Source organism: Coccinella septempunctata, chromosome 1 (genome assembly GCF_907165205.1).
Source record: "Coccinella septempunctata chromosome 1, icCocSept1.1, whole genome shotgun sequence".
Classification (NCBI taxonomy): domain Eukaryota; kingdom Metazoa; phylum Arthropoda; class Insecta; order Coleoptera; family Coccinellidae; genus Coccinella; species Coccinella septempunctata.
The window spans coordinates 33,902,748-33,924,477 of NC_058189.1; the positions used below are offsets into that span (position 1 = coordinate 33,902,748).

At 35.8% G+C, this 21,730-nt stretch overlaps 1 protein-coding gene across 2 annotated transcripts; it reads left to right on the plus strand.

Annotated features, from left to right (window-relative positions):
• The first annotated feature begins 615 nt into the window (after window positions 1-615).
• Window positions 616-21,471, plus strand: LOC123311703 (28S ribosomal protein S31, mitochondrial). Of its 2 annotated transcripts, none has more exons than XM_044895776.1 (7): window positions 616-774; window positions 827-1,013; window positions 1,072-1,189; window positions 1,336-1,471; window positions 13,909-14,070; window positions 15,213-15,433; window positions 21,179-21,471. In XM_044895776.1, the coding sequence occupies exons 1-7, from the start codon at window positions 743-745 to the stop codon at window positions 21,430-21,432; spliced, it is 1,110 nt and encodes a 369-aa protein (XP_044751711.1). In that variant the 5' UTR covers window positions 616-742; the 3' UTR covers window positions 21,433-21,471. The 2 variants fall into 2 exon arrangements, with proteins under 2 accessions (XP_044751711.1, XP_044751708.1); XM_044895773.1 differs by having other exon boundaries at window positions 617-774; window positions 1,333-1,471.
• The last annotated feature ends 259 nt before the right edge of the window (window positions 21,472-21,730 follow it).

Sequence of the window (21,730 nt, forward strand, 5' to 3'; positions counted from 1 at the left end):
AGTTGTTGCGGAGAATAAAGGCACGAAATATTATGGAAAAATGTATATAGGGTTTTTCCTTGGACTTTCTTTTGTCTAAGGGTTTTTCTAAAGTTATTATGGGTAATTGAAGAAATTGACAAAATCTTAGAGATAGACCCTTCAAATAGTTTATTCTGAGTCACCTCAGTACCCTCTATCCATAGACATAGAGATATGTCTATATGTCTATGCCTCTATCTATCTACCCTCAGCTTCCGCTCATGAATCACCTTGTATGGTAAAAAAACGGTAACCTGTCAATAACAGGAAAAAAATACACGAAAATATTAAACAAAATAGTCTTATTCAGAAACGATCCCAGGTAAAAGTTTTGGAGGACTATTCGAATCCACTGACGTAAATTTTCGGAAGAAAGTCATGTGAAAACGAAAGGGATGAGTTTTTGGCCCTTTTGTCTATGCCTAGGTGGAGGGGCAGTGCCGGCACTGGGCACCGCATCTGAAAAGTCCCTTTTTTATTTAATCAAAGAGTAACAAGTTGTTACTCTTTAACCAAACTCTTTGATTCAAACCACCCAACAATTTTTCATGTTCTGTGGTTGAAATTAATAACCTAAATAACAGAGACTGCTAAATAAATTTCCAAATTTGAAAATTTTAGCCAGAGACAGGTTCATAGACAAACAGGACAGGTTGTCTCTGATTTTAGCATACTCTTTTTTAATATTATACTATAGTCAAACACTGCTGGCAGGTTCAAAATGAGTAAATTAGCGTTGGTTACACCTGTTAGGTATATAAACTAAATCGTGACATAATACGAGTCTATTAATTTGCTCTTTCAGGTATCCTTTCAAATCTAGTAAGAATAAATTTGTAGTTTCACTTTGTTCACGCTGGTACTGTAAATCTGATCATGAATCGTCTGACGTAAAATCGATTGAGGATCAGAAAAAGGATACTAACAAATCTGATACTAATGAGAAGGCGAGATTAACAAGGTTGAATACTCTTTTGAAAACAATGATTGAAGTAAGTTAACTAATCTAAATTGAAATTCTCTTGAGTGTGTCACAGCAATTGTTTGAAGGATTCACCCAAATTGACTGCATCACGTACTGTAGAACTAGCAAAGCCGATTGCAAAATGGGGAAAGTCGATAAAGAATGTCAATAATGAAACGCCAACACAAGCACCTAAAATTAAAGGTATGGCACTTCATGTGAATTTCATTCCATTTCGGTTTGTTCAGATAACTCAGTGAGCTATTGCTGCATATTACTGTATGAAGGAAGCTTCCTATGATTAATATAGGTAAAAACTTGTGCTGAAATCATACTGATTTTTATAGCAGAGCAGGACATTATAACAGCGGCTAAAGAAGTTGCTGAAACATTAGGTGGTGACACAAAAAAAACAGAGTCTGAACTGTTGAAAAAACTACTTGGCAATAAGGAAGAGGAGGAAACAGATGCAATATCAAGCCTGAGGTAATGTGATTATTGGCTTAAGGATATAATATTCAAATAGTTGGGAAATGGATTCAGAACACTGATTAAGTATGAATAGTGAGAGCAATATGGAATTTTCATGTGTTAACAATTGTCTGTACATAAGGACCATAAATCTGATAATATACAGGGCGTCTTTAACCCTTAACCAGTCCTGTAAAATTTCATGAAATGGCTCATTTGGATACCAACTGACAAAAAGACTTAAGGACACAAGTGTAAAAATAGAATATAAGTTCAAAAACTCTGTAATGAATTCTTCTAAACTCTAGAGTATACACAAATTTTTTCACGATTATTGTCATCACAATCTTCTTCTTGTTATAACTCTTCAACAATATTACCCCACGTAAAAATGGGGGGAAAGAGGGTACCTAGCAATAATAGCACTTTGTCAACACAAGCATTTTTAGATTAAGATTGAAATTCAATGTGGGAGGATTCTGCATTTTCTGAAACTTCTTAGGATTTTTATCCCAATCTCTAGAACAGAATCAATTAAAAAATCAAAATACATAACTGATTTTCTCCTGTGTACATTCTTACACTAATTTGTCAGCAGCAAATCAAATAGAAAAAATTGTTGCCTGACAATGAACTGAAATGAAATGAAATTATAATTATGTATCTCGTTATGTATAGTATGTTTCGGAGTCTATGTCAGACAAAAATCAATTTCCGATGAAGGAGTTTGACATAGATTCTGAAACGTTACTATACATAATTAATCTGATATAGACTCTGGAATGTTACCATATATAAATATAATTTCAAAGTTCTTTTTTTTTAGTTCATTGTCAGGCAACAATTTTTTCTACTTGATTTGCTTCTGAACCAGTCAGGGATCTGGAGCCGGAGTCTACAGCCGTAGACCGCTGACTAAACTCAGTGCCAGTCTGGGAAAGTCGGCGACAGCTTTTCAGGCAGAAATCTTCGCCATTGATCTGTGCGCAAGCCATTTACTTGACAGTGGTTGGGCGGGCAGATCAATAAAAATCCTAACGGATAGTCAAGCTGCGATTAAATCTCTCGCGGCAGACAAATGCAACTCGGCACAGGTATTTGAATGCAGACCTAAACTCACCAAATTGGGAAGTTCAAACAGACTGCAACTGATTTGGGTACCTGGACACTCTGGCTTCAGTGGCAACGATGCGTCGGATGCTCTAGCCAAAGAAGGCGCAACATCAACGCTTATTGGCCCGGAACCAAGTATAGGAATTTCTAATTCCTTAATCAGGGACCGAAACAACAGCTGGATAAGGCAAAAGGTCCTGGAGCACTAGCGAAACCGTCCTGGACTGCGTCACTCGCATAGGGCTATTTCAGTGCCTCCCAGCGCATACACCAGTCGTTGGCTAGGATTTTCTAGAACTAATCTGAGATCTATAATAGCGGTTTTCCCAGGACACCGCAGACTCAGAGCCCACCTCAAAAAACTTAGCATCGTCAATGACCCGCTCTGCAGACTCTGCTTAGAGGAGGACGAAACAATTGAGCATATCCTCTGTGACTGCCCGGCGGCAGACAGGGTTAGACATGGAGTTTTTGGCTCTCCGAAGATGATCCTAGAGGAACTCAAGAATCACTCCCCCTCCGACATCATCTCCTTTTTAGGCAGGATGGGACTGGAGGGAGAGATCTAGCTCTATGAGCTTGCCTGTGTGCTACAATAGACCGCTTGGTCGCAGTGGCAGGTTTGGGTTTATCCGTCCAACACACCCAGCAATTAGTAATCAGTAATCATCAGTGCTCCTGACAAATTGTTGCAAGACTTTTTGCGCAGGCGCAAATCAGTTCTTTCAATTTTTTAATTGATTTTGATCCAGAGATTGGGAGTCAAAATCCTAACTTAGTTCTGAAACTAAAAAGTTTCAGAACAAGCATTTTCCATGTGTCTGCAGTTTTTACATCGTTTTTACCTCAAGTCTCGCGATTTAACAGTTTTTTCTGATGCAATTAGTTTTGGATGTACTCAATGGCGTTGGTCGAACGATATGTAAGATATTTTTCGTTTTTTCGATGCCGGAATGGCCTTTGACATTTCAGTACTTGAAATTTAATGAAATTTGCTCAGAATTTCTTGAGTAGCTCATCCATCTTGAACATTTTTGGCAAACATTTTGGCAATTTTTGGTTTTTCTGTCACGTATCTCGCTTATGCGTCTAAAACGGGGTATATGTCATAAGGCAAAAGTGATTCTCCTGGTATCACCTACCGACCATATACTGCCTTGCTAACAGCAAAGGTACTTTCTGCAAAATGTGATGAATGTAATATAATCAAACATCTACTAACCAGGAAGAGATAAATCTGAATTATATTTTGCAATCAAGTTCTACTGTTCGACATAATATATAAAATAAAACATGAAGAGTTTGTTAAAATACTATGTGTTATACAATGAAAAGAAACAAAAACCCTGGATTTTCTCAAAACCTAAATTTTGCAGATAGGGCCTTTCATGTTAGGACGGCAGTATATGTTTGTCCAGTTTATGATGAAACACCCTATATATAGGGCGAGTTGAAACGAGGTGAAATTTTGTACACAGATAAATAATAATCCCTGTAAAGGATCCATGAATGCTTCTTCCAGATTAAGAAACATTAAAAAAAAACTTCAATTGTCATGAATGGTGAAGAAAATTTCTAGGTAGTACCAAGTTTAAAGTAATGGGGTATTTTCCTAAAACTCAAAAAAAGAATTAAAAATTATTTTTGGAAACCATTTTCCATTGGTTAGTCACCACATAAAAGGTTCCACTCAAAATTCAGTAGGAAAAAAAATATAGCCTTTGAAAAAAAATTTGTGAGAGCTTGTGACGTAGAATGCCTTTACTAGAGTCTAGTAATTTTTGTGAATTCGACAACATCGGAACTGATCAAGAGGATATTATATAGAACTTGGAACATAAATGCATTTATGTATTTATGTTCCAAGATACAGAATTACATCTTCCTGAAACCGATGACAGTTTCTGACATTGTTTTAAACGTTCTTGTCAGATTGTTATAACTTGTGGAAATGGAGTCGAATTTTTCAAAAGCAAGCAGTGAAAATTTACCACCTGTAAACTTTTTCATATTGATGACTTTAGGAACCTATAAAATATATCAGCAATGCCTTCTTTCATCAACAATAACAGCCCAAGGAAGATCAAATATTAACTGACAATAAACAACCATAGACTCAATAATATATTATCAAAGAGTAACCAACAAGAGGTTTCACTCTGTCAATTTACAAGGGGAAATCTGACGCATGGAATTTTAGCCTTGGAGTGGGGACACGATACGCGCCAGGAATACTGCGAACAGAATCATCCGCAGTCAAATGGAGAATCTGGGCGTCCAATCAAATTGCGAGTTGCGAACCGAACGAATATCGGCAGACATCGGCTTTCGTTTTCGTATCCTGTCGGAAACGAATCAATTTCCGTTTATGAAAATAATGCGACTTCTTTCAAAATAGTTCGAATATCGAATTATGAGTATTCCCAATAAATAAATTGAAATAATACTTTTAGGGGAAATGAAGAATATATGTACTTCTTTTTCAAGAGATAAGTTTTATTTATCTATCCATATGGAATAAGTTCCATCTACATGTAAAATTTTCATTATTGAAAGGTTCGTTTTTTCACCACTACTACATATTAATATTTTTGAATGGAATTGAGTATGTATATACGAAGGATATTAATTAAAGATTCCATAAAGATAGTTTTCCTCTGAATATTTGCGAGTTGGGTGTTGATACGATCTACGATCTATTTTTAATTACTGTATTTCCAACCCAACACAAATTGAAAGAGTAGATTTAGAAGACATGAACCATAATATACTTTTTTATGAAGAGTGGCTTTATTTGCACATATAAAATGAAGTTCCATCTTCATTAATCGATCAATTCTCAAAAGATCTGCAAGATAGGAATCCCCATGAAGATGTAGAGATTATACATTACATGCTCATATAAGATAGAGATGACACACATTGGAAGATTCAGTTTTATGTACCAAATATTTTTTCGCAGCACTAAATCAATAACACATATCTTTTCAAATCATTTATTCAATATAATTTAAATATATTGCAAAAACATCCTGTGAAGATGAATCATTGTACTTCTTGCCTGATAGCCTTCCAGTATTTTTTTGCAGTGTGTCCTTCAAATGGTACAGCTTCCTCGAAACCATGAAAAAGAGTATATTGAGTGGAATAAACTTCTGTTCACATAATGCAAGATTCTTACAATGGGATAGGATCCCTGAGCATATTCATAATCCATGAAAAATAGAGAGCAGTAGGAACACCTGCGAAGTTGAATCCATTTAATCATTATACTTCCTCCTTGATAGCTTCCAATATTTTTTTGTAATCCTTCAAGTTGTATAGCTTCATTGCGACTATGAAAAGAGTATATTGAGTGGAATAAACTTCTGATCACATAATGATATGCTTACAGTGGGATAGAATCCCTAAGAAACATATTATCCACAATCCTCGATTTTTGAAAAATTGAGAGCAACTCACTATTCATGTTGCAATATTTGTAGCTTTCTCAATTTGTTGCTTTTCCTCTTATTATATTCATCCGATTTGAAATTTTGATTTGCATATTTCACAATATAAAATATTCTCATTCTTATGAATAAATGTATCAAATACACATAAGGAAATTGAGGGCAAGGGTGATAAAAGGGAATAGCTCTCAATTTTTCAAAAAGAGTCTGTCTAGGTGTTCTGGTTGCCACTGATTTCACATTTGTAATCAGTAATTCCTCCATTGATGAAACATATTTTACAAATGATTCATCTGGAATCAGCAACTTTCCAAAATTTCCAGTTTTCTTTCCATATTTATCAGTAGAAGCTGCAAGTATACCTTCCATAACAAAAGGAAAAGGAAAAATTTAAACTATACCCTTAAAGTGGCAGAAAAGCTTATTAGAGTCCATATCTTCAACTTTAGATGCGTAAGTTTGGCATTCCGTGCAAGTATGTTTTTTGAGACATTTTCTTATCAGATATCCGCTAATATATTGCTCCACATTTTTAGAAGGCAAATCACTCCTTCTAAAATCCGCATTGGTGATCTAAAGAAATAATGATGTAGATTTTCAGCATGTGCATTCATAATCAACAAGTTACTCACCAGGCATGCTCAAAACGAAGCAACAAAAAAAATTTTTGATCTAATTAGAGGTACACGTTATGAAAAAATTAAAATTCAATGCATACACGATAAGTACCCCTTATTCATAGATCAAAATTGATTTTTTGTTATGATAAAAAATAAAAGCTGAAAATAAAAAGTAATTCTGATAACCAAACCATAAAAAGAAAAAACTAGTTCCATAGCCCAAAATACTTTTTCACTCTACCTTGAAAGGTTCCCTTATTTGCATTGTTAGATTTTCTTCTACAGTTGCAGGTAAATCTACAGTGGCCATTAAAAGTTTATCTACATCTGCAGCACAATTGAAGGTATCCACACAATCCAACAAATCCATACAAGACAATTTTTTAAAAGCATGCATAAATTGTATGGGTGTTGGATTCACTGAATTACCTCCTTGCTGCCTTATCTTACCAAAGAAGTTTTCAATACAATCCTGATTCAATCTTCTAGTCCTGATCTCTTGGAGTCCATCATTTTTGAGAAAATGCCACAATCTCATGATACTACTGATAGTAATCTGGAAACAATTTATGCATTTAAAAGTTCCAGTTACATCTTTTTTACCTGTATTTGTATTTGAAAAGACTTTCATTCCTTTCAAAGCATCCAACATTGACATCAAAAATTTTTCCTGGTCCTCCGATCCTGAATATGGTCTCCTATATTGATTGGTCGTTCTTGTCGTTGATGAATTCAACAGATCGAACAGGTGATCGAGCTGCTCCAAAAAATGTGCCGTGCCTGCAGCTGAAGCGGACATTTCCCCACAAGCAATATATGTCGACAAAGCTTTAAAACATGAGTATACTTCATTAAAATCAATTGATTTAATTCATAATATAATGTGCAATTTTGATACAATTTCTTACCAGAAACTACTGTTGCACTGAATATCTGAGTAGCATACTTCACTTTCATTTTCTGAAATGAAGTGGGATATATATGTGCTTCAGTCAACTTAGTAGCCATTTTCAAATTTTTATTTCTTTCAATATTATAAAGTTCCTCGATATGCTTCCAGTTTGCTGTGTGACCTTCGAAGTGCACTTCATGATTCATTAATAAATTTCTCATACACTTCATCAAGTGTGGGGCATCAAAAATATATAATAAAGTTTTACCATTGACCTGAAACTGAGAATTATTAGTGCTTATACCCAACTGTTTAGAAAACATAACAAAGTTAGAGCCCATATCAGAAATAAGAGCTCTAACATCAAGCCCTGCTTCAACCATTTTTTCTATACAATTGAAGACAATTGTTTTCAAGTCTGAAGCACTACAGACTGAATTCACGAAAAAATATCCTAAGGGCTGTTTCCACTTGTCCTTCACTCCTCTGGCCATCAAAACTAGGGCATTTTTGGCCGGTACAAATTCCTTTCCATTACCTGAAAGAAATGCAATGAAAAGATTTCTTTTAAACATTAATTTATAATATTTGCGAAACTACTAACCCAAATCATGAAATCCAACAATCTCATCATTTTTCGGATCATATTGCAAATGTGCTTTCAGAGAGACTTCATCCATCGAAAGCACACAAATCCTATCTTCGTTGGCTTTATTCTTCAACCTCCATTTCAGGCTTCTGAAGACAAAATCACTCAATCCTGGTTTTCTTTGAATATTTTCTGTCATTCTTCTCAGCGTTGAGACTGAAGGGAAACAATAATTTTGTACCATCTTCCTGTATGTTTTAGGGCTCGAATAATATATTGAAAGAGCATGTTGCTTAAGCTCATTGGAATATCTTCTGCCTTGTGCTTTTCTATCTTTCAAGTCGCAGACAATTTTTGCTAAATTGCCCAAAACTTTTGGAAGATGTACTTCACAAGAATTCTTAAAAACTTCCTTCGAACTGACTCTAGAGCTTGATTTTTCAAAAGATTTCTCTAGGTTTATATTGTCCATTTTCAATCGTCTAATCATGTTTGTCTTCGTCTGGAACAATTACAGTGATTAAAAAAGAAAATACCTACTTTTGCTTTAATTACTTTCAACAAATGTCTTAATTTTTCTTTTCTTGGGGTCCTAGATGATATTTCCTGGCATGTTTGTGTCTGGGTATTTTCAGACTTTCTAGTTTCTTCTCTTCGTACAGTTTCTTTAATAATACATACTGCTTGTACTCCAACATCCCTAGTTTGTCCTAAAAACTCTGTCTGCGTTTCAACATCCACTGTTTTTGGTTTCTTAAACAAATTTAGTGTAGGAGCAGCAGCTTTACTCAAGTTGTGACTAGTCATAAAATGAGGTTCGAAGTGGTCACTACATATTCTATTAGTAGCATACAACAAGGCTGGTTCTTTTTTCATAATATTTTCATCGCTACAGGCCAATTGCCATTGCAAAACCCGATGTGGTTCTTTTGGATTGGGAAATCTGAAAAGTCTCTCACCTAACGAAGCACAATTTTTAACAGAACACTTCTTTTTCTTGCTATGGTCACCCATAATGACATGCAGTTCAATATGAAGCAAATAAATAAAACCAACAAATAAATTAAATAAAATAACAAATAAGAATCATGCAATCATGCAAAATGTGATGTATTCCAACGAGCAATACGACTACTAAACTAAATATAACAAAAAAGGGATGCAAAACAGGATCAATTTTTATAGATCGTCTTGAAAAAAACGATTTAAAATATCACTAGTCACTAGTTAAACTTTGGTAAAACTTATAAAATTGAAGTTTATCAAAAGCTTGTCTTATTCGTTTGTTCGTTCATAAAAGGAATGGCGATGATTTCGGATATACCGCCAAATTCAAAATTCTAAAAGAGAGAGAGCAAAGTTTATACTTGTCTTTTTCTGGTTGACCCCCACCAATATCTAGAAAAACCTCAAGGTCATTGAAACCCAACCGGCCAAAATGACAGAGTGCATCCTCTTGTTGGTTACTCTTTGATATTATCAAGTCTATGGAGATCAGAAAACATTGATGAGAGTCATTGATGGCAATACACAACCATAGACGCAATAATATATGGAGATCAGAAAATTTGATGAGAAACATTGATGAGTGTTCCAACGATGCCGGATTGTAAAAGTGACGTAGAATGTTTCTGGGGGAATGCCTCCGCGATGTGAATTTCCGTAATTAAAAACAGGCTAAATACAACTGTTAAAATAGAAAAAAAATACTTTTCCATATATTTGAGATATGAGGATTTCGTTGATATATATTTTGAAATTTAGGAAAATACCCCATTATGTAGAATGAAAAATGTTGGTAGAAGTGCGGTGGTATGTACTGTTGTTTAATTGGTATCTTCCACTTCGGAGAATTCTCACAAGGACTATAATAATGTACTCCATACTCCAATAATGGACATCAGAGCAGGCCTTGAAATTCAACACATCGCTCAATATCTAGTCACAAAAAAGCACATATAATTTCTGTTGTTCCAATTATAAAAATATAATATAATATACTTATATAAGTATAACCAAGGAAACAAAAACTTAAGAAATAAATTGATACAATTATCTTCCCAAATTGGTTTATTGAATCAAACATCATCAACAGTACAAAATACCTGCGTGACTCTTAAAATTTTTCCTTATTCAAGATATTTCGCAAAATGTGAGAAATGGGCCATCATAGCACTTTTCGAAAATTTTGGGTTTAAGGACTGAAATAGATTGTGCTATAAAGGTATTAAGTTCAGCTTTTTGCATTATTTTCTGCCCTGCACTTCCGTTTTTTCTTCTCGAAAGTAAGTGGAAATATTCGTGCTATATTTGTGCTGACGAAAATTTGTCGGGATTTTTCGGGAAATCTCGAATTTGAAAAAAATTTCAATTCTACCTGATGAAATCATTCGCATAAAAGTTGTGTCGTAAAAATTTCAACGAGAACATTGCTAATTTCTCGAAAAACAACGGTTTCGGAAGAAAGTGAAAGCTCCGAATTTTTTTCTTTGTCGGAAATCTTTTTGTATAGTTGTGCTACATTTTGCCGACTTTCAAACCTTCTTTTATATGGCGGAAATTAAAAAAATCTGTCGATTGTTTGAAAATCATTATGTATGGCAACAGGCTTGAGATTGTAACCCTCCAAACACACATCCATATACCCCATATCCTCAGATTGCAATGATCCGTTTCGCGGTCATCATGCATTCAAGAGGCAACTACGGAAGCGTTCGTGTTAATAGCACTAACCACTGTCGGACATGATAGTGCCTTCATATTTCAATTATTCCATAAAAATGCTCTGATAATAAATCATATACAGCAATAATGCATTCTGAGTGACAGCTATGTGTTTTACATCTTTTGTATTCAATTCGCCGATACTTGATTGAAATCCATAATTGAACTATAAACAGAATTATATCATTTTCTCTTATATATGAGTTTTTTACCATGGCACGTGTATCGTTATCACAATAGTATCTTCAGGTTGGTGAAGGTCAATTGAAATTCATTCATTCAATACCATCGAATTTTGCCATCCTGTATAAAGCAGTGCTGTTTCTTCAAGAAATTAGTGAATTTTACAATAAAAAACAGCCCAAATCTGGCCTGTCCCCTGAACCACTATTCGAAAGTATTTTTAAACCAACTATCAATTATTGTTGGAACAATAATCTTACATTCCCTAAACAATACAGTTTCATTTTTATCTTTATATTATTATTATTTAATATAATAAGAGTTGAGGTAATAGTACCTATAAACTCAATACATGAAATATTTGAAAGTAAATTAAAAAAGAAAAAACAAAATTCAAAGAGAAGAGATCCATCTGTCGTTGCGATGGACATTAACCGATGTAGCGGTCACCACGTCGGTTGGCAATAGGTTCCAGCGCTCAAATATTCTGTTCGATAGGAAGTTTTGTCGGACGATAGTTTTGAACTTTTCTTTGGCAAGCTTAAAGGGGTGTCCCCGTAGGTGATTAAAGTTCCTCTTGAACATAAACTGTAGATCAGCAACAGCATAACCGTGCAATGCTCGGTAGGCAAGGATGAGATCACCTCGCTCACGACGCTGCTCGAACCTCGGGATACTGAGAAGCCGGAGTCGTGCATCGTAGCCTGGACGGTCATGACCAAACGGTAGCCGTGTACAAGCGCGCTGAATAGCTTCTAACGCATCCACATCCCTCCTCAGTGAAGGCCACCAAGCGGGACCGACAAACTCCAGCATCGGGCGAACATACGAGAGATACAGAAGTCTACACGTTTGTAAGCTGCACCCATGAAAAGAACGATACAATGAGTGGCATAGTTGTTTAGTTTTATTACAAATAGATGTTACATGGCTGGTCCAGGAAATATTGGATGTTACTATTAGACCCAAATCACAACACTCTTCAACAATCTGCCGTCGATGAAGTATTCGGTTTTGGGATTTTTCTTGTCCACATGGAGTACGCAGCATTTGTCCAAATTAAGAGGCAGCATCCATTGCCTGCACCACTCATTCAAGGTACTTAGGTCTTTTTTGAGGACATCAGCGCAAGTAAGAGGAAAATTGTATAGCTTCGTATCATCAGCGAATAATGCACACATTGATCGAAGAGAGGAATATCCGACGTAAACAACATAAAAAGAAGAGGACCAAGCACTGTACCCTGTGGGATACCGCTGGTCACTCGATATTCAGATGATTTGCTCTCCCCAACTCTGACACGAAACGTCCGATTATGTAGGAAGGATTCTATCCACGATAAACAACCACCCCGTATACCCAGATGTTCGAGCTTAGAAATGAGCCAACGGTGGGGCACACGGTCAAACGCCTTGGCGAAGTCGAGGTAAACGATGTCCACAGGGATATCAGAGTCCCAAGCCTTAGTCCAATCGTCGATACAGGGTAAAAGATTAGTAAGGATGGACCTCCCAGGTAAAAATCCATGCTGTTCTTTAGGGATAATCTTATGATCAACTGCAAAAGTTAAAATGGCATTGCAAATAACTCTCTCCATCACCTTACAAGTGGCTGATGTTAACTAATTGGCCTGTAATTTTTTGGATCCAATTTGTCTCCTTTCTTAAAAATAGGTGTGATAGAGGCGGACAACCAAGCAGATGGTAGTTTAGAAGAGGTGAATGATTGTTGGAAAATGATGGACAATGGGACTGCTAGTGCTTCGGAGCACTGCTTCAATTGAAACGAGGAAATGCCATCTGGGCCAGGTGCTGAGGAACCCTCCTCAGTTTGGAAAGATATTTCACAACTAGGTCTTCACTAAATGGAATGTTATTTACTTCGGAAGTTTCACGGGATGTCTGCGGAATAGGAATTGGACCTGTAGGTTCATAAGTGAACGCAGCAGAAAATATTCCCGAAAATACATACAATATATGGCAGATTTCTCATGAAATTTCACAATATTTTCTATAATCAGGTCCCCTGGACAACTCTAATTTTACAGAATCGGAACTTGTTAATTGGATTGAGAAATAGTTATAGTAATGGAAGAAAATTCTTCCTCCTACATGGTTTAATATTGTGTAATTTGAATGTTTAAAAAATTCTTCTTGAATTCGAAGAGAAAAACTAAATGCCTCATAGACATATCTTGTCCGGTGAATCTACACGGCCTAGTTAATTGAAGGGACAAAATTAAAACGCAAGAAATCCATAAACCGTTTAATGCAAATATAAGAACTCGGTACATTTCATTGATTATACTTATCCATGCAAATTATTCAGTCTGTACATATCAATTACGCAAATATTTTTTCGTGATACAAAGTTCTATGCTGTACCGTTGCACAGGGACATTTATCCTACTATTGTAAACCAACTTTTGGTCTTTCGGACAACCATTAAAGAACGGGTAGATAGTAAATAAAATGAATTATTTTGTGATGAAATATTAGATTATATCAATGGGAACAAATAAAACTCATTACTTTTATATAATTATATAAATTTATATTATCGATCAGGGACGCTGAGCGCTTGATGTTTATCACATAAAAGTTGATTCTCCCATGTACTATTTTTTGTGATAAAAAAGTTGCTTAAATAAACTTGCCTGTATACGGGATTTCTTATTGTCTTTGTTGTCTCACATCTGTTGTTTGAATGTGGTCGATTGCTTCGACAGTCTGAACAGTTGTAGGTGCGATTATAATAAAAAAAAATAATTCTTCTGTCATAGTGAATAAGTTCTCGAGAAAAAATTGATTTCACAGATGCAATTTTGGGACAAAATACGTACGATATTATTATTTCATTGTTCCTCTTTTGCATTCCAGTGATATACTTAAAGGTATGAAAATAGATAGAAGCAAACCACATGTAGAACAAAAAACCCGTTCAGAACAAGTAAGGCAGTTGATGAATCGAAACATGAAGCGACATCAACCAAGTCCAGGAAGGCCCAAACAAAATGAACCTCCTAAGAGAAGACAAATTAGGTAAGTCATCTAGAGAGAAATGCAAGGTCATTTATTGTGTAATCAGTGAAGCATCATCCATTGGCCCTCTCTAAATTGAGCAGCGGCACAACAGTGTTCTTATAGGGCGTTTTTTATTCGTAAAATGGGAGCTGTAGGAAGCCCCCCTTAATGTCTGTTATAACTCTTGATTTTTTGACAAACAATATATTTTATCAACCATCATTCTTCCCAATCTTCGTAAAGAATTATAGGGTCAAATATGCACCCCTTTTTAGATATGGGGTGTCAAAAATTTGAAGTTTTCCTTGATGAAATCGAAATGCCTAGAGATATTTCATTACAATTAGATTGTTGTCAATGAAAATTTCGATATGTGTGTAGTCTCTCATTATTTCAAACTAAAAATATCTACCTACTGTATATTCAATCTCGCAATAAGATGTAGTTTCCAGCTTGTTCTCAGGAACTGTTGAGTATTTGTGCTGAAACGCGGACGCATTTAAAAAAAAATTTTGTATACTTACTCTATACTTTACGCCACCACTTATTCCAAAATCGCTCTGTCAATTCGAGTAATGTCGACACAAATCGGTTCTCCCAATCCGTCCAGTATATTTAACAATTCCTTACAAACAAGAGGTTTCAACTAAAACCGATGTTGTGCATGGGTATGCTCTCGTACACTTGACTTGACGTCTAAGAAAAAATTACAAGAAGTTGCAATAAAAGTTATACCTGGACACATAGGCGTAGCCAGGGTGGAGTTTCGGGGGGGGGGGGGGTTGAAATGAAATTTTTCTGATTTTGACATATAAATTGAGACTCTTTGAAACTAATCTTATGTACATATATAATTTCGGGGGGGTTTGAACACCCCCCCCCCTCTGGCTACGACCGTGCCTGGACAGGTCGGGGGAATGAACACGCACATTGCAGTTCATGAAATCATGCGTCCTGTGTGGAATTCCATAATTGAATTAGTAGAATTAACAATCACATTCACAGGTGATGATTTTTTCTATTTATTGAATTCCATTTTGACAATTTGACTAAAGGATTGGCAATTTCAAATAATTCCAGTAAATTTATTATCTGTGTTCAAAATTCAAAAATGTGGAACTATATGCTGATCAATACATAATATATCGAAATGCTTTCAGAAACTTTGATATTATCAATCTTTATGGAACCGAACCATTAGGAATATTTACAAGTGATCCTAAAGAATACACTGACCATGTGGAAAATACTACATGGAAATCTTTAACACAAAGGGAAATGAAACTGCTTACCACTCATCCTCCCAGTAATTATTTCCAAGAAATGATACTGTGGACAGAACAGGGCAAACTGTGGAAATTTCCCATTGACAACGAACAAGGTAATGATAACATTATAAATGTAATATACAACGAATCTGAAATTGAATCAATCTAGTTAAGAAATGTTATATTCGCCTCTTTGTGTTACCTTTGGAACTTTGCTCTTTTCCTCTTCCGATTCTTAAATTAATTGGCTGTTGAAGGACATTTTCAGGCAGCAATTAAGTATATACTTACTTTCATATGAAAGGAATAATTGAAGAATATTTCTTATTATAAACTCCCAAGCAAAACTGGAGTCTACCTGCTTATGTTGTAGAATTTCCACCCGGTGAATTTCTTCAACAAAGGTCCAGATGATCTACACTAGATTTTTCTCGCTTTTCCACATAATTATGCACTTTTCTTGAAACTTTTTGTGGGCTTACTTCTAATTCACTAACTCGACTAACTCGTACTAGTATCTTCAGTACTTCCAGCGACTCATTCATTAGATGAGCCAAGTTTTCGCGCAAAATTAAATTATATCTTCTTTATAACTTTGCCCCTTGGTAGCGTTCAGAATCATCGCCTGGTGTGCGTCCGACGTCTGAAACGGTTGTTCTATTGGTTGTCGGATTGTTAAGTCTCGTTAAGGAGCGCGTTGGGCGTTAAATGGCTACCTATATCTTTTTATGGTATAGGAAAAAAGTTTTTCTTTTGACCTCAAGAAACTGTTAAAATATTTGTACGAGTCAAAGACACCCTGTATAAAGGGAAATCAGTTTTATATGTACTTATGTATTGTAAGGACTACATAAGGTTGATTAACCTGCCTGAAATGTCTACAGCAAGCAAGACTGCTTTAAAGCGGCAATATTAGCAGTAGCGGATCCAAGGGGGGGGGCATTCCCCCCACCCCAAACCATTTACGTCAGTGGATACGAATAGTCCAACAAAACTAGAATCTGGGAGATCTGGGACCCGTTTCTGAATACGACTTCATATTTTGTTTTATATTTTCGTGTTATTATTTCTGTTATTGACCAGTAACAGTTTTTTTCACTATATCTTGAGAATAGGAAAAAAGTAAATATGTCTGCGCATTAGCATAAAAAAGTATTTTTCAGAATAGAACAGAAAATTTTGGGTTGGGAGAGATGCGAGGAGGGGGTTGTGCCCCCCCTCAAAATCGAATCCTGGATCCGCCACCGAACATTAGTTAAATAAACAAAATACAGATTCTACCTGGTGGAATCTGCAGACTTAAAAAGGTTCTTGCTGTTAGAAATGCCTTGAAGTAAAGCTTTTAATCGAGTGGGGCCTTCTCCAGCTCTTCGTAGTGATCTCACTCTATTCGGTATTGTGTCAATGAGAATATAATAATAATAATGAAGAATGATCACGCCTAAACGGGGAGGCAATGAATAAAATAATAAGGATAAATTCAGATGCATACCACCCGACGATATGAATATCGACAAGTGTTACGATCCGAATTGAGCTAGCCAATTTGCCATCGTCAAGGCCCCAAATGGAGTACGTCCCACCGAAGAAAAGCAGATGCTGACCATGGTTTCGGCCTCATTTGGCCTCATCAGAACAACATAGCATTTTTCCACGGTGGAGAACGTTTGGAATTGATGGAACTTTATTCAATGTTGTCATGTTCTACCGGGTATTATTTACCCAGAGCGCCATCCAACATGAAACGGTATCCGATTCAATCCCCTCCAGATAGAAACCAAGACGAAGACAATAGCATATGTCCCATATTTTCCCTAATTCAGTACACCGATTCGCCTTTGCGAACGTCGGACGCATGATGAACTGGGAAGTCTGAGACGCGCTCAGGTCGCGGCAGAGTACGATGCCAGCGGTACAATAATGAAGAATGATCACGCCTAAACGGGGATGCAATGAATAAAATAATAAGGATAAATTCAGATGCATACCACCCGACGATATGAATATCGACAAGTGTTACGATCCGAATTGAGCTAGCCAATTTGCCATCGTCAAGGCCCCAAATGGAGTACGTCCCTGGAGTACGACCTGAGCGCGTCTCAGACTTCCCAGTTCATCATGCGTCCGACGTTCGCAAAGGCGAATCGGCGTACTGAATTAGGGAAAATATGGGACATATGCTATTGTCTTCGTCTTGGTTTCTATCTGGAGGGGATTGAATCGGATACCGTTTCATGTTGGATGGCGCTCTGGGTAAATAATACCCGGTAGAACATGACAACATTGAATAAAGTTCCATCAATTCCAAACGTTCTCCACCGTGGAAAAATGCTATGTTGTTCTGATGAGGCCAAATGAGGCCGAAACCATGGTCAGCATCTGCTTTTCTTCGGTGGGACGTACTCCATTTGGGGCCTTGACGATGGCAAATTGGCTAGCTCAATTCGGATCGTAACACTTGTCGATATTCATATCGTCGGGTGGTATGCATCTGAATTTATCCTTATTATAATAATAATGTTTATTCACAAATGAATTTACACAACAATTTAAGGCATAAGAAAACTGCAAAATTGAATAAAAGGGTAAACCCCCAAAACAATTGTACGGAGGATTACTCCACCCATCACAGAATGAACACAAAGCAATACGAAACCAGTATTGAACATACGGCCCGAAGGACCAAATGTTCAAAATCGGGAGTGTTATGATTTTGTAAAAAAGAGTAGTGGACCAGATAATTGAATTGGGGAGGGTATTGTAAATACATTTATTTTATATCGTTCACAATCATACAAAGTCACCTGCATTAAGCTAATACAGTAATAAAAACAAATATTAACATCTATAGACTCAGTGAAGAGACATTATTCAACTAAATCAGAGATAATCCAGAGTAGTTCAAATGGGAAGTCACTTGAAGGGTACAGGGAAAAAACCATTGATGTCAATTTTTGTCCGAAAATGAGTTACACCCAATTCAATTCAGAATGAGAAGTAGTATATTATGGTGTATTAAATCGGGCATGAAACTAGCTCAGTCATACGTTAAATCGCTTCCGAAGATTTACCGTGCAGGGAAAGAACTAACGGTGTCGATCAATATACGAAAGAAAAATGTCTTAAGTCATTTCGTATAATGCACTCAGTTTATGTATGATAATATTAATAATGTTCATTTCGAGAATAATAGTATTTAATTTGTCATATTTCAAATAATATGAATGGATTTTGAAGTTGAAAACGCGTTTTTCTCAGCTGTAAGGAAAATTGACATCGATGGTTGTTTCCCTGTACCCTTCACTTGAGGTCAGACTTAGACTTTGAGAAAGTTCGATAATTTCAAAATTAACACAACGTTTACAGTAACAGAGAAATCAATGAAAATTGATTGCGAGAGCCACTTTATTCCATCAGGAAAACACGGTTAGAATAATGGATTTTAATGAGAAGTCTGAGTTGTAATAATGAAGTAGACCAAGAGGTGAAAACTAAATTGTCTAAGTCTGGTCATCAATGAGAGATCAATTCATTAAATGTGAGTAGAGCAATAATTATAATATAAATATGAGCAGAGCAAGAATATTATAAGTTCTCTTTTTACGACTCCCTTATAAAACAAGATACTTCTTAAGAGCTTAATTGTGTCACTGGCAATTTTATTAAAACAAATTTGCATTTGACAAGCAGTAATAAAGCAATTATGAAATAAAATAGCACGAACAGTTAGAAATTATAAAATATCTTTGCTAGTTGGGAAGAATATTATAATTAATTTGAGGAGAGCAGGAATATTATAATTAATATGAGAAGAGCAAGAATATTATAATTAATATAAGTAACGTTGGTCTTGAAGAGTGCAAAAATTGATCAATGAATACAACATTTACAGAAACGGACTGCTTACAAGTAAGCACCATTAGAACGTCCATCAGAAAAACAGAAGATACAATTGATAAATTATGAGAGGTACAAATCGAGAGTACTAATGAGAGAAACCACTAATCGTTGGTTTCGAGAAGTGCAGAAGGCTTAAAACTATTATGTATATCGAGCACGATGAATGAATATGAGAATGTATTAATGAGAGTACAAATTACAATGAGTAGTAGATCATATCAATTGAGTGTGTACGAGTGTGTATCATGGCTTACCACTGACCGTTGAACCATATTCGAATTACTAAATCCAGGGTCCACCCTGGAGAACATGCGGATTCATTCATCTGAAACTCGACAACAGTAATTAGTAATATGTACAGAGATGAACATCAGAGTTCTCTTGAAAAATGAAATATACTGATTCAAATAAAAGAAATAATTATGAGAAGACAATAAATCAGTATTCATTATCAATGAGAAGATTCAATTCTGGTGCTACATACATATTTCCATGTGAGAAAACCTAGTGAGGTCTGAAAATGTATGTGAATTATAAAATATCATTAAATACATATTTCGGAGAAGGCATTTAATCGAGTGGTCTCGTGTGAACATATCAATTGAACAGTAGTAGTGAGGATTAAAAATCTGTTTGAAGATTCTGAAATAATCTTGCACGTGGACTCATTTCATAAGAATGAAAAGAACATGAAAATGGTAGATTACGAATTTTGGGAAGACTGAGAGTATATTACCTTTTGAGTTGAACAAATTAGCACCAGAATTGACTGAGAAGACTTGATAGAAAATAACTTTGATGAGGTTAACAGTTAAAGAGGTTTTACAAAAATCTAATTGAGAACAATGAGAAGTTACTTCAACAGAGTTAACAAAGAGAACAATAAGAGATTAGGAAAACACCGAGAGTTGGGCTGCTGCTTCTGTCAATTAGCGATGGGGTGATGGGGTACTATACGTGGCCATCCGGAGCTAGTCAGGAGCGTAGACTAGAGAATGGTTGGAGGGGGGGCTTCGCTCAATTTTTAACATTATGAGCTTAAGAGTATCAGCATTAATGAACGTTTGAGAAATGTTTTGCCGTATGTCCGTCAGAGTATTAGGGAGCTGTTTTAACCTTTGAGGGGGATCGGGTAAGCGGTGTAATTGCTGTAAAATGGCAGACCAGGCATATTTAATATAATTTTGATCTGAGGAGGCAGTACCTTTCAATTCTGTTGAAACAATGAATTTCTGTGCATCGTTGGTATGGACGAACTTTATCGTCTATTGAATGGTCACTGAGCTACTAAGAAGAAGAGTTGTTGGTGTCATGAAATGTTCATTATGTCGTTAACCCAGTTTTCGCCACACCAACATTCGCCTGTCAGACTCATACAGAAAAGTTTTGGACTCATCCGTGAAAAGCTAGGCAGGATCTTCATATATGCGTGTTCAAGTTCTTATGTTCGACATCCCAATGATATCTTACACTCCGCTGGTCCAACAAATCGACGCTATTCAACTCAATCCTGATTGTTTGAGCAGAAACTATCCTAATGGTAGGATTTCGAAATTACAAATACCAAATATGTATTTCTATTCCGATTACGTATTATAATTACAAAAATCAAATACTGGCTGTTCTGGGACCATATACCTACCTTGTGTACTTATACATCAGTACACCCAATCCTAACATGCATCTTATCTGTACAAAATAATTTAGAAATTTTGCGTCTACCAGGCGTCCAGCGACGCGACGGCTCAAATTTTTTGTCCTCTGGGATTAGATTTGATTTCATTCGCTTTGTCGTGTGGTTTCATGAGCATTATAAGTCTTATGAAAATTGTCAGTGGTCGGGCTTGGTTAATTCAAAGATGTAAGATTTTCAAGGGGGAAACACCATTTCATATCAAGTTTACATTATATTCTTTCTTCATATTCCCTATTCTGATTTTTCTGTGTCATAATTTCAGGCCTTGAAGAGGAGAATAACATATCATTTGCTGAACACGTATTTCTGGATAAACATCTGGAATCATGGTGTCCACCAAAAGGACCTATTCGACACTTTATGGAATTAGTATGTATTGGTCTATCCAAAAATCCTTACCTCACAGTGAGCGCAAAAATAGAACACATTGAGTGGTACAGAAACTATTTCGAGGATAAACGGAATCTTCTTAAAGATGTTGGTGCTGCATTGAATGAGCAAAAATGTTTGGAATGAAAGTGTAGAAAACAATGAAAATAAAAATGCATTTATATATTTCTTGTATTTCTGTTTTACATATTCTCTTTCTGTTTTTTCTTCTTATCATTAGGCACGAAACATAAACATCATACATAATAAGATGCTCGTGAAGGTTCATTTTTCAAATCCAGGGACTTTCAATGAAATTAAAAGTTCAGTTTGATAGTTGACGGTATTATCTTGGTTTTTTACTGAATCCAGCTATTTGATAGTCTTGTATCTATTCGCAATGGCATTTTCTATGTATTTTACTGATTATACAAAAATATATAAT

What these genes read in the sequence shown, in the direction of transcription:
- LOC123311703 (XM_044895773.1), top strand. Translation starts at nt 743, where the DNA reads ATGAGTAAATTAGCGTTGGTTACACCTGTTAG. An exon ending in GCGTTGGTTACACCTGTTAG is followed by an intron (nt 775 to 826) that starts GTATATAAACTA and finishes TTGCTCTTTCAG; the next exon opens with GTATCCTTTCAAATCTAGTA. An exon ending in TTTTGAAAACAATGATTGAA is followed by an intron (nt 1,014 to 1,071) that starts GTAAGTTAACTA and finishes AATTGTTTGAAG; the next exon opens with GATTCACCCAAATTGACTGC.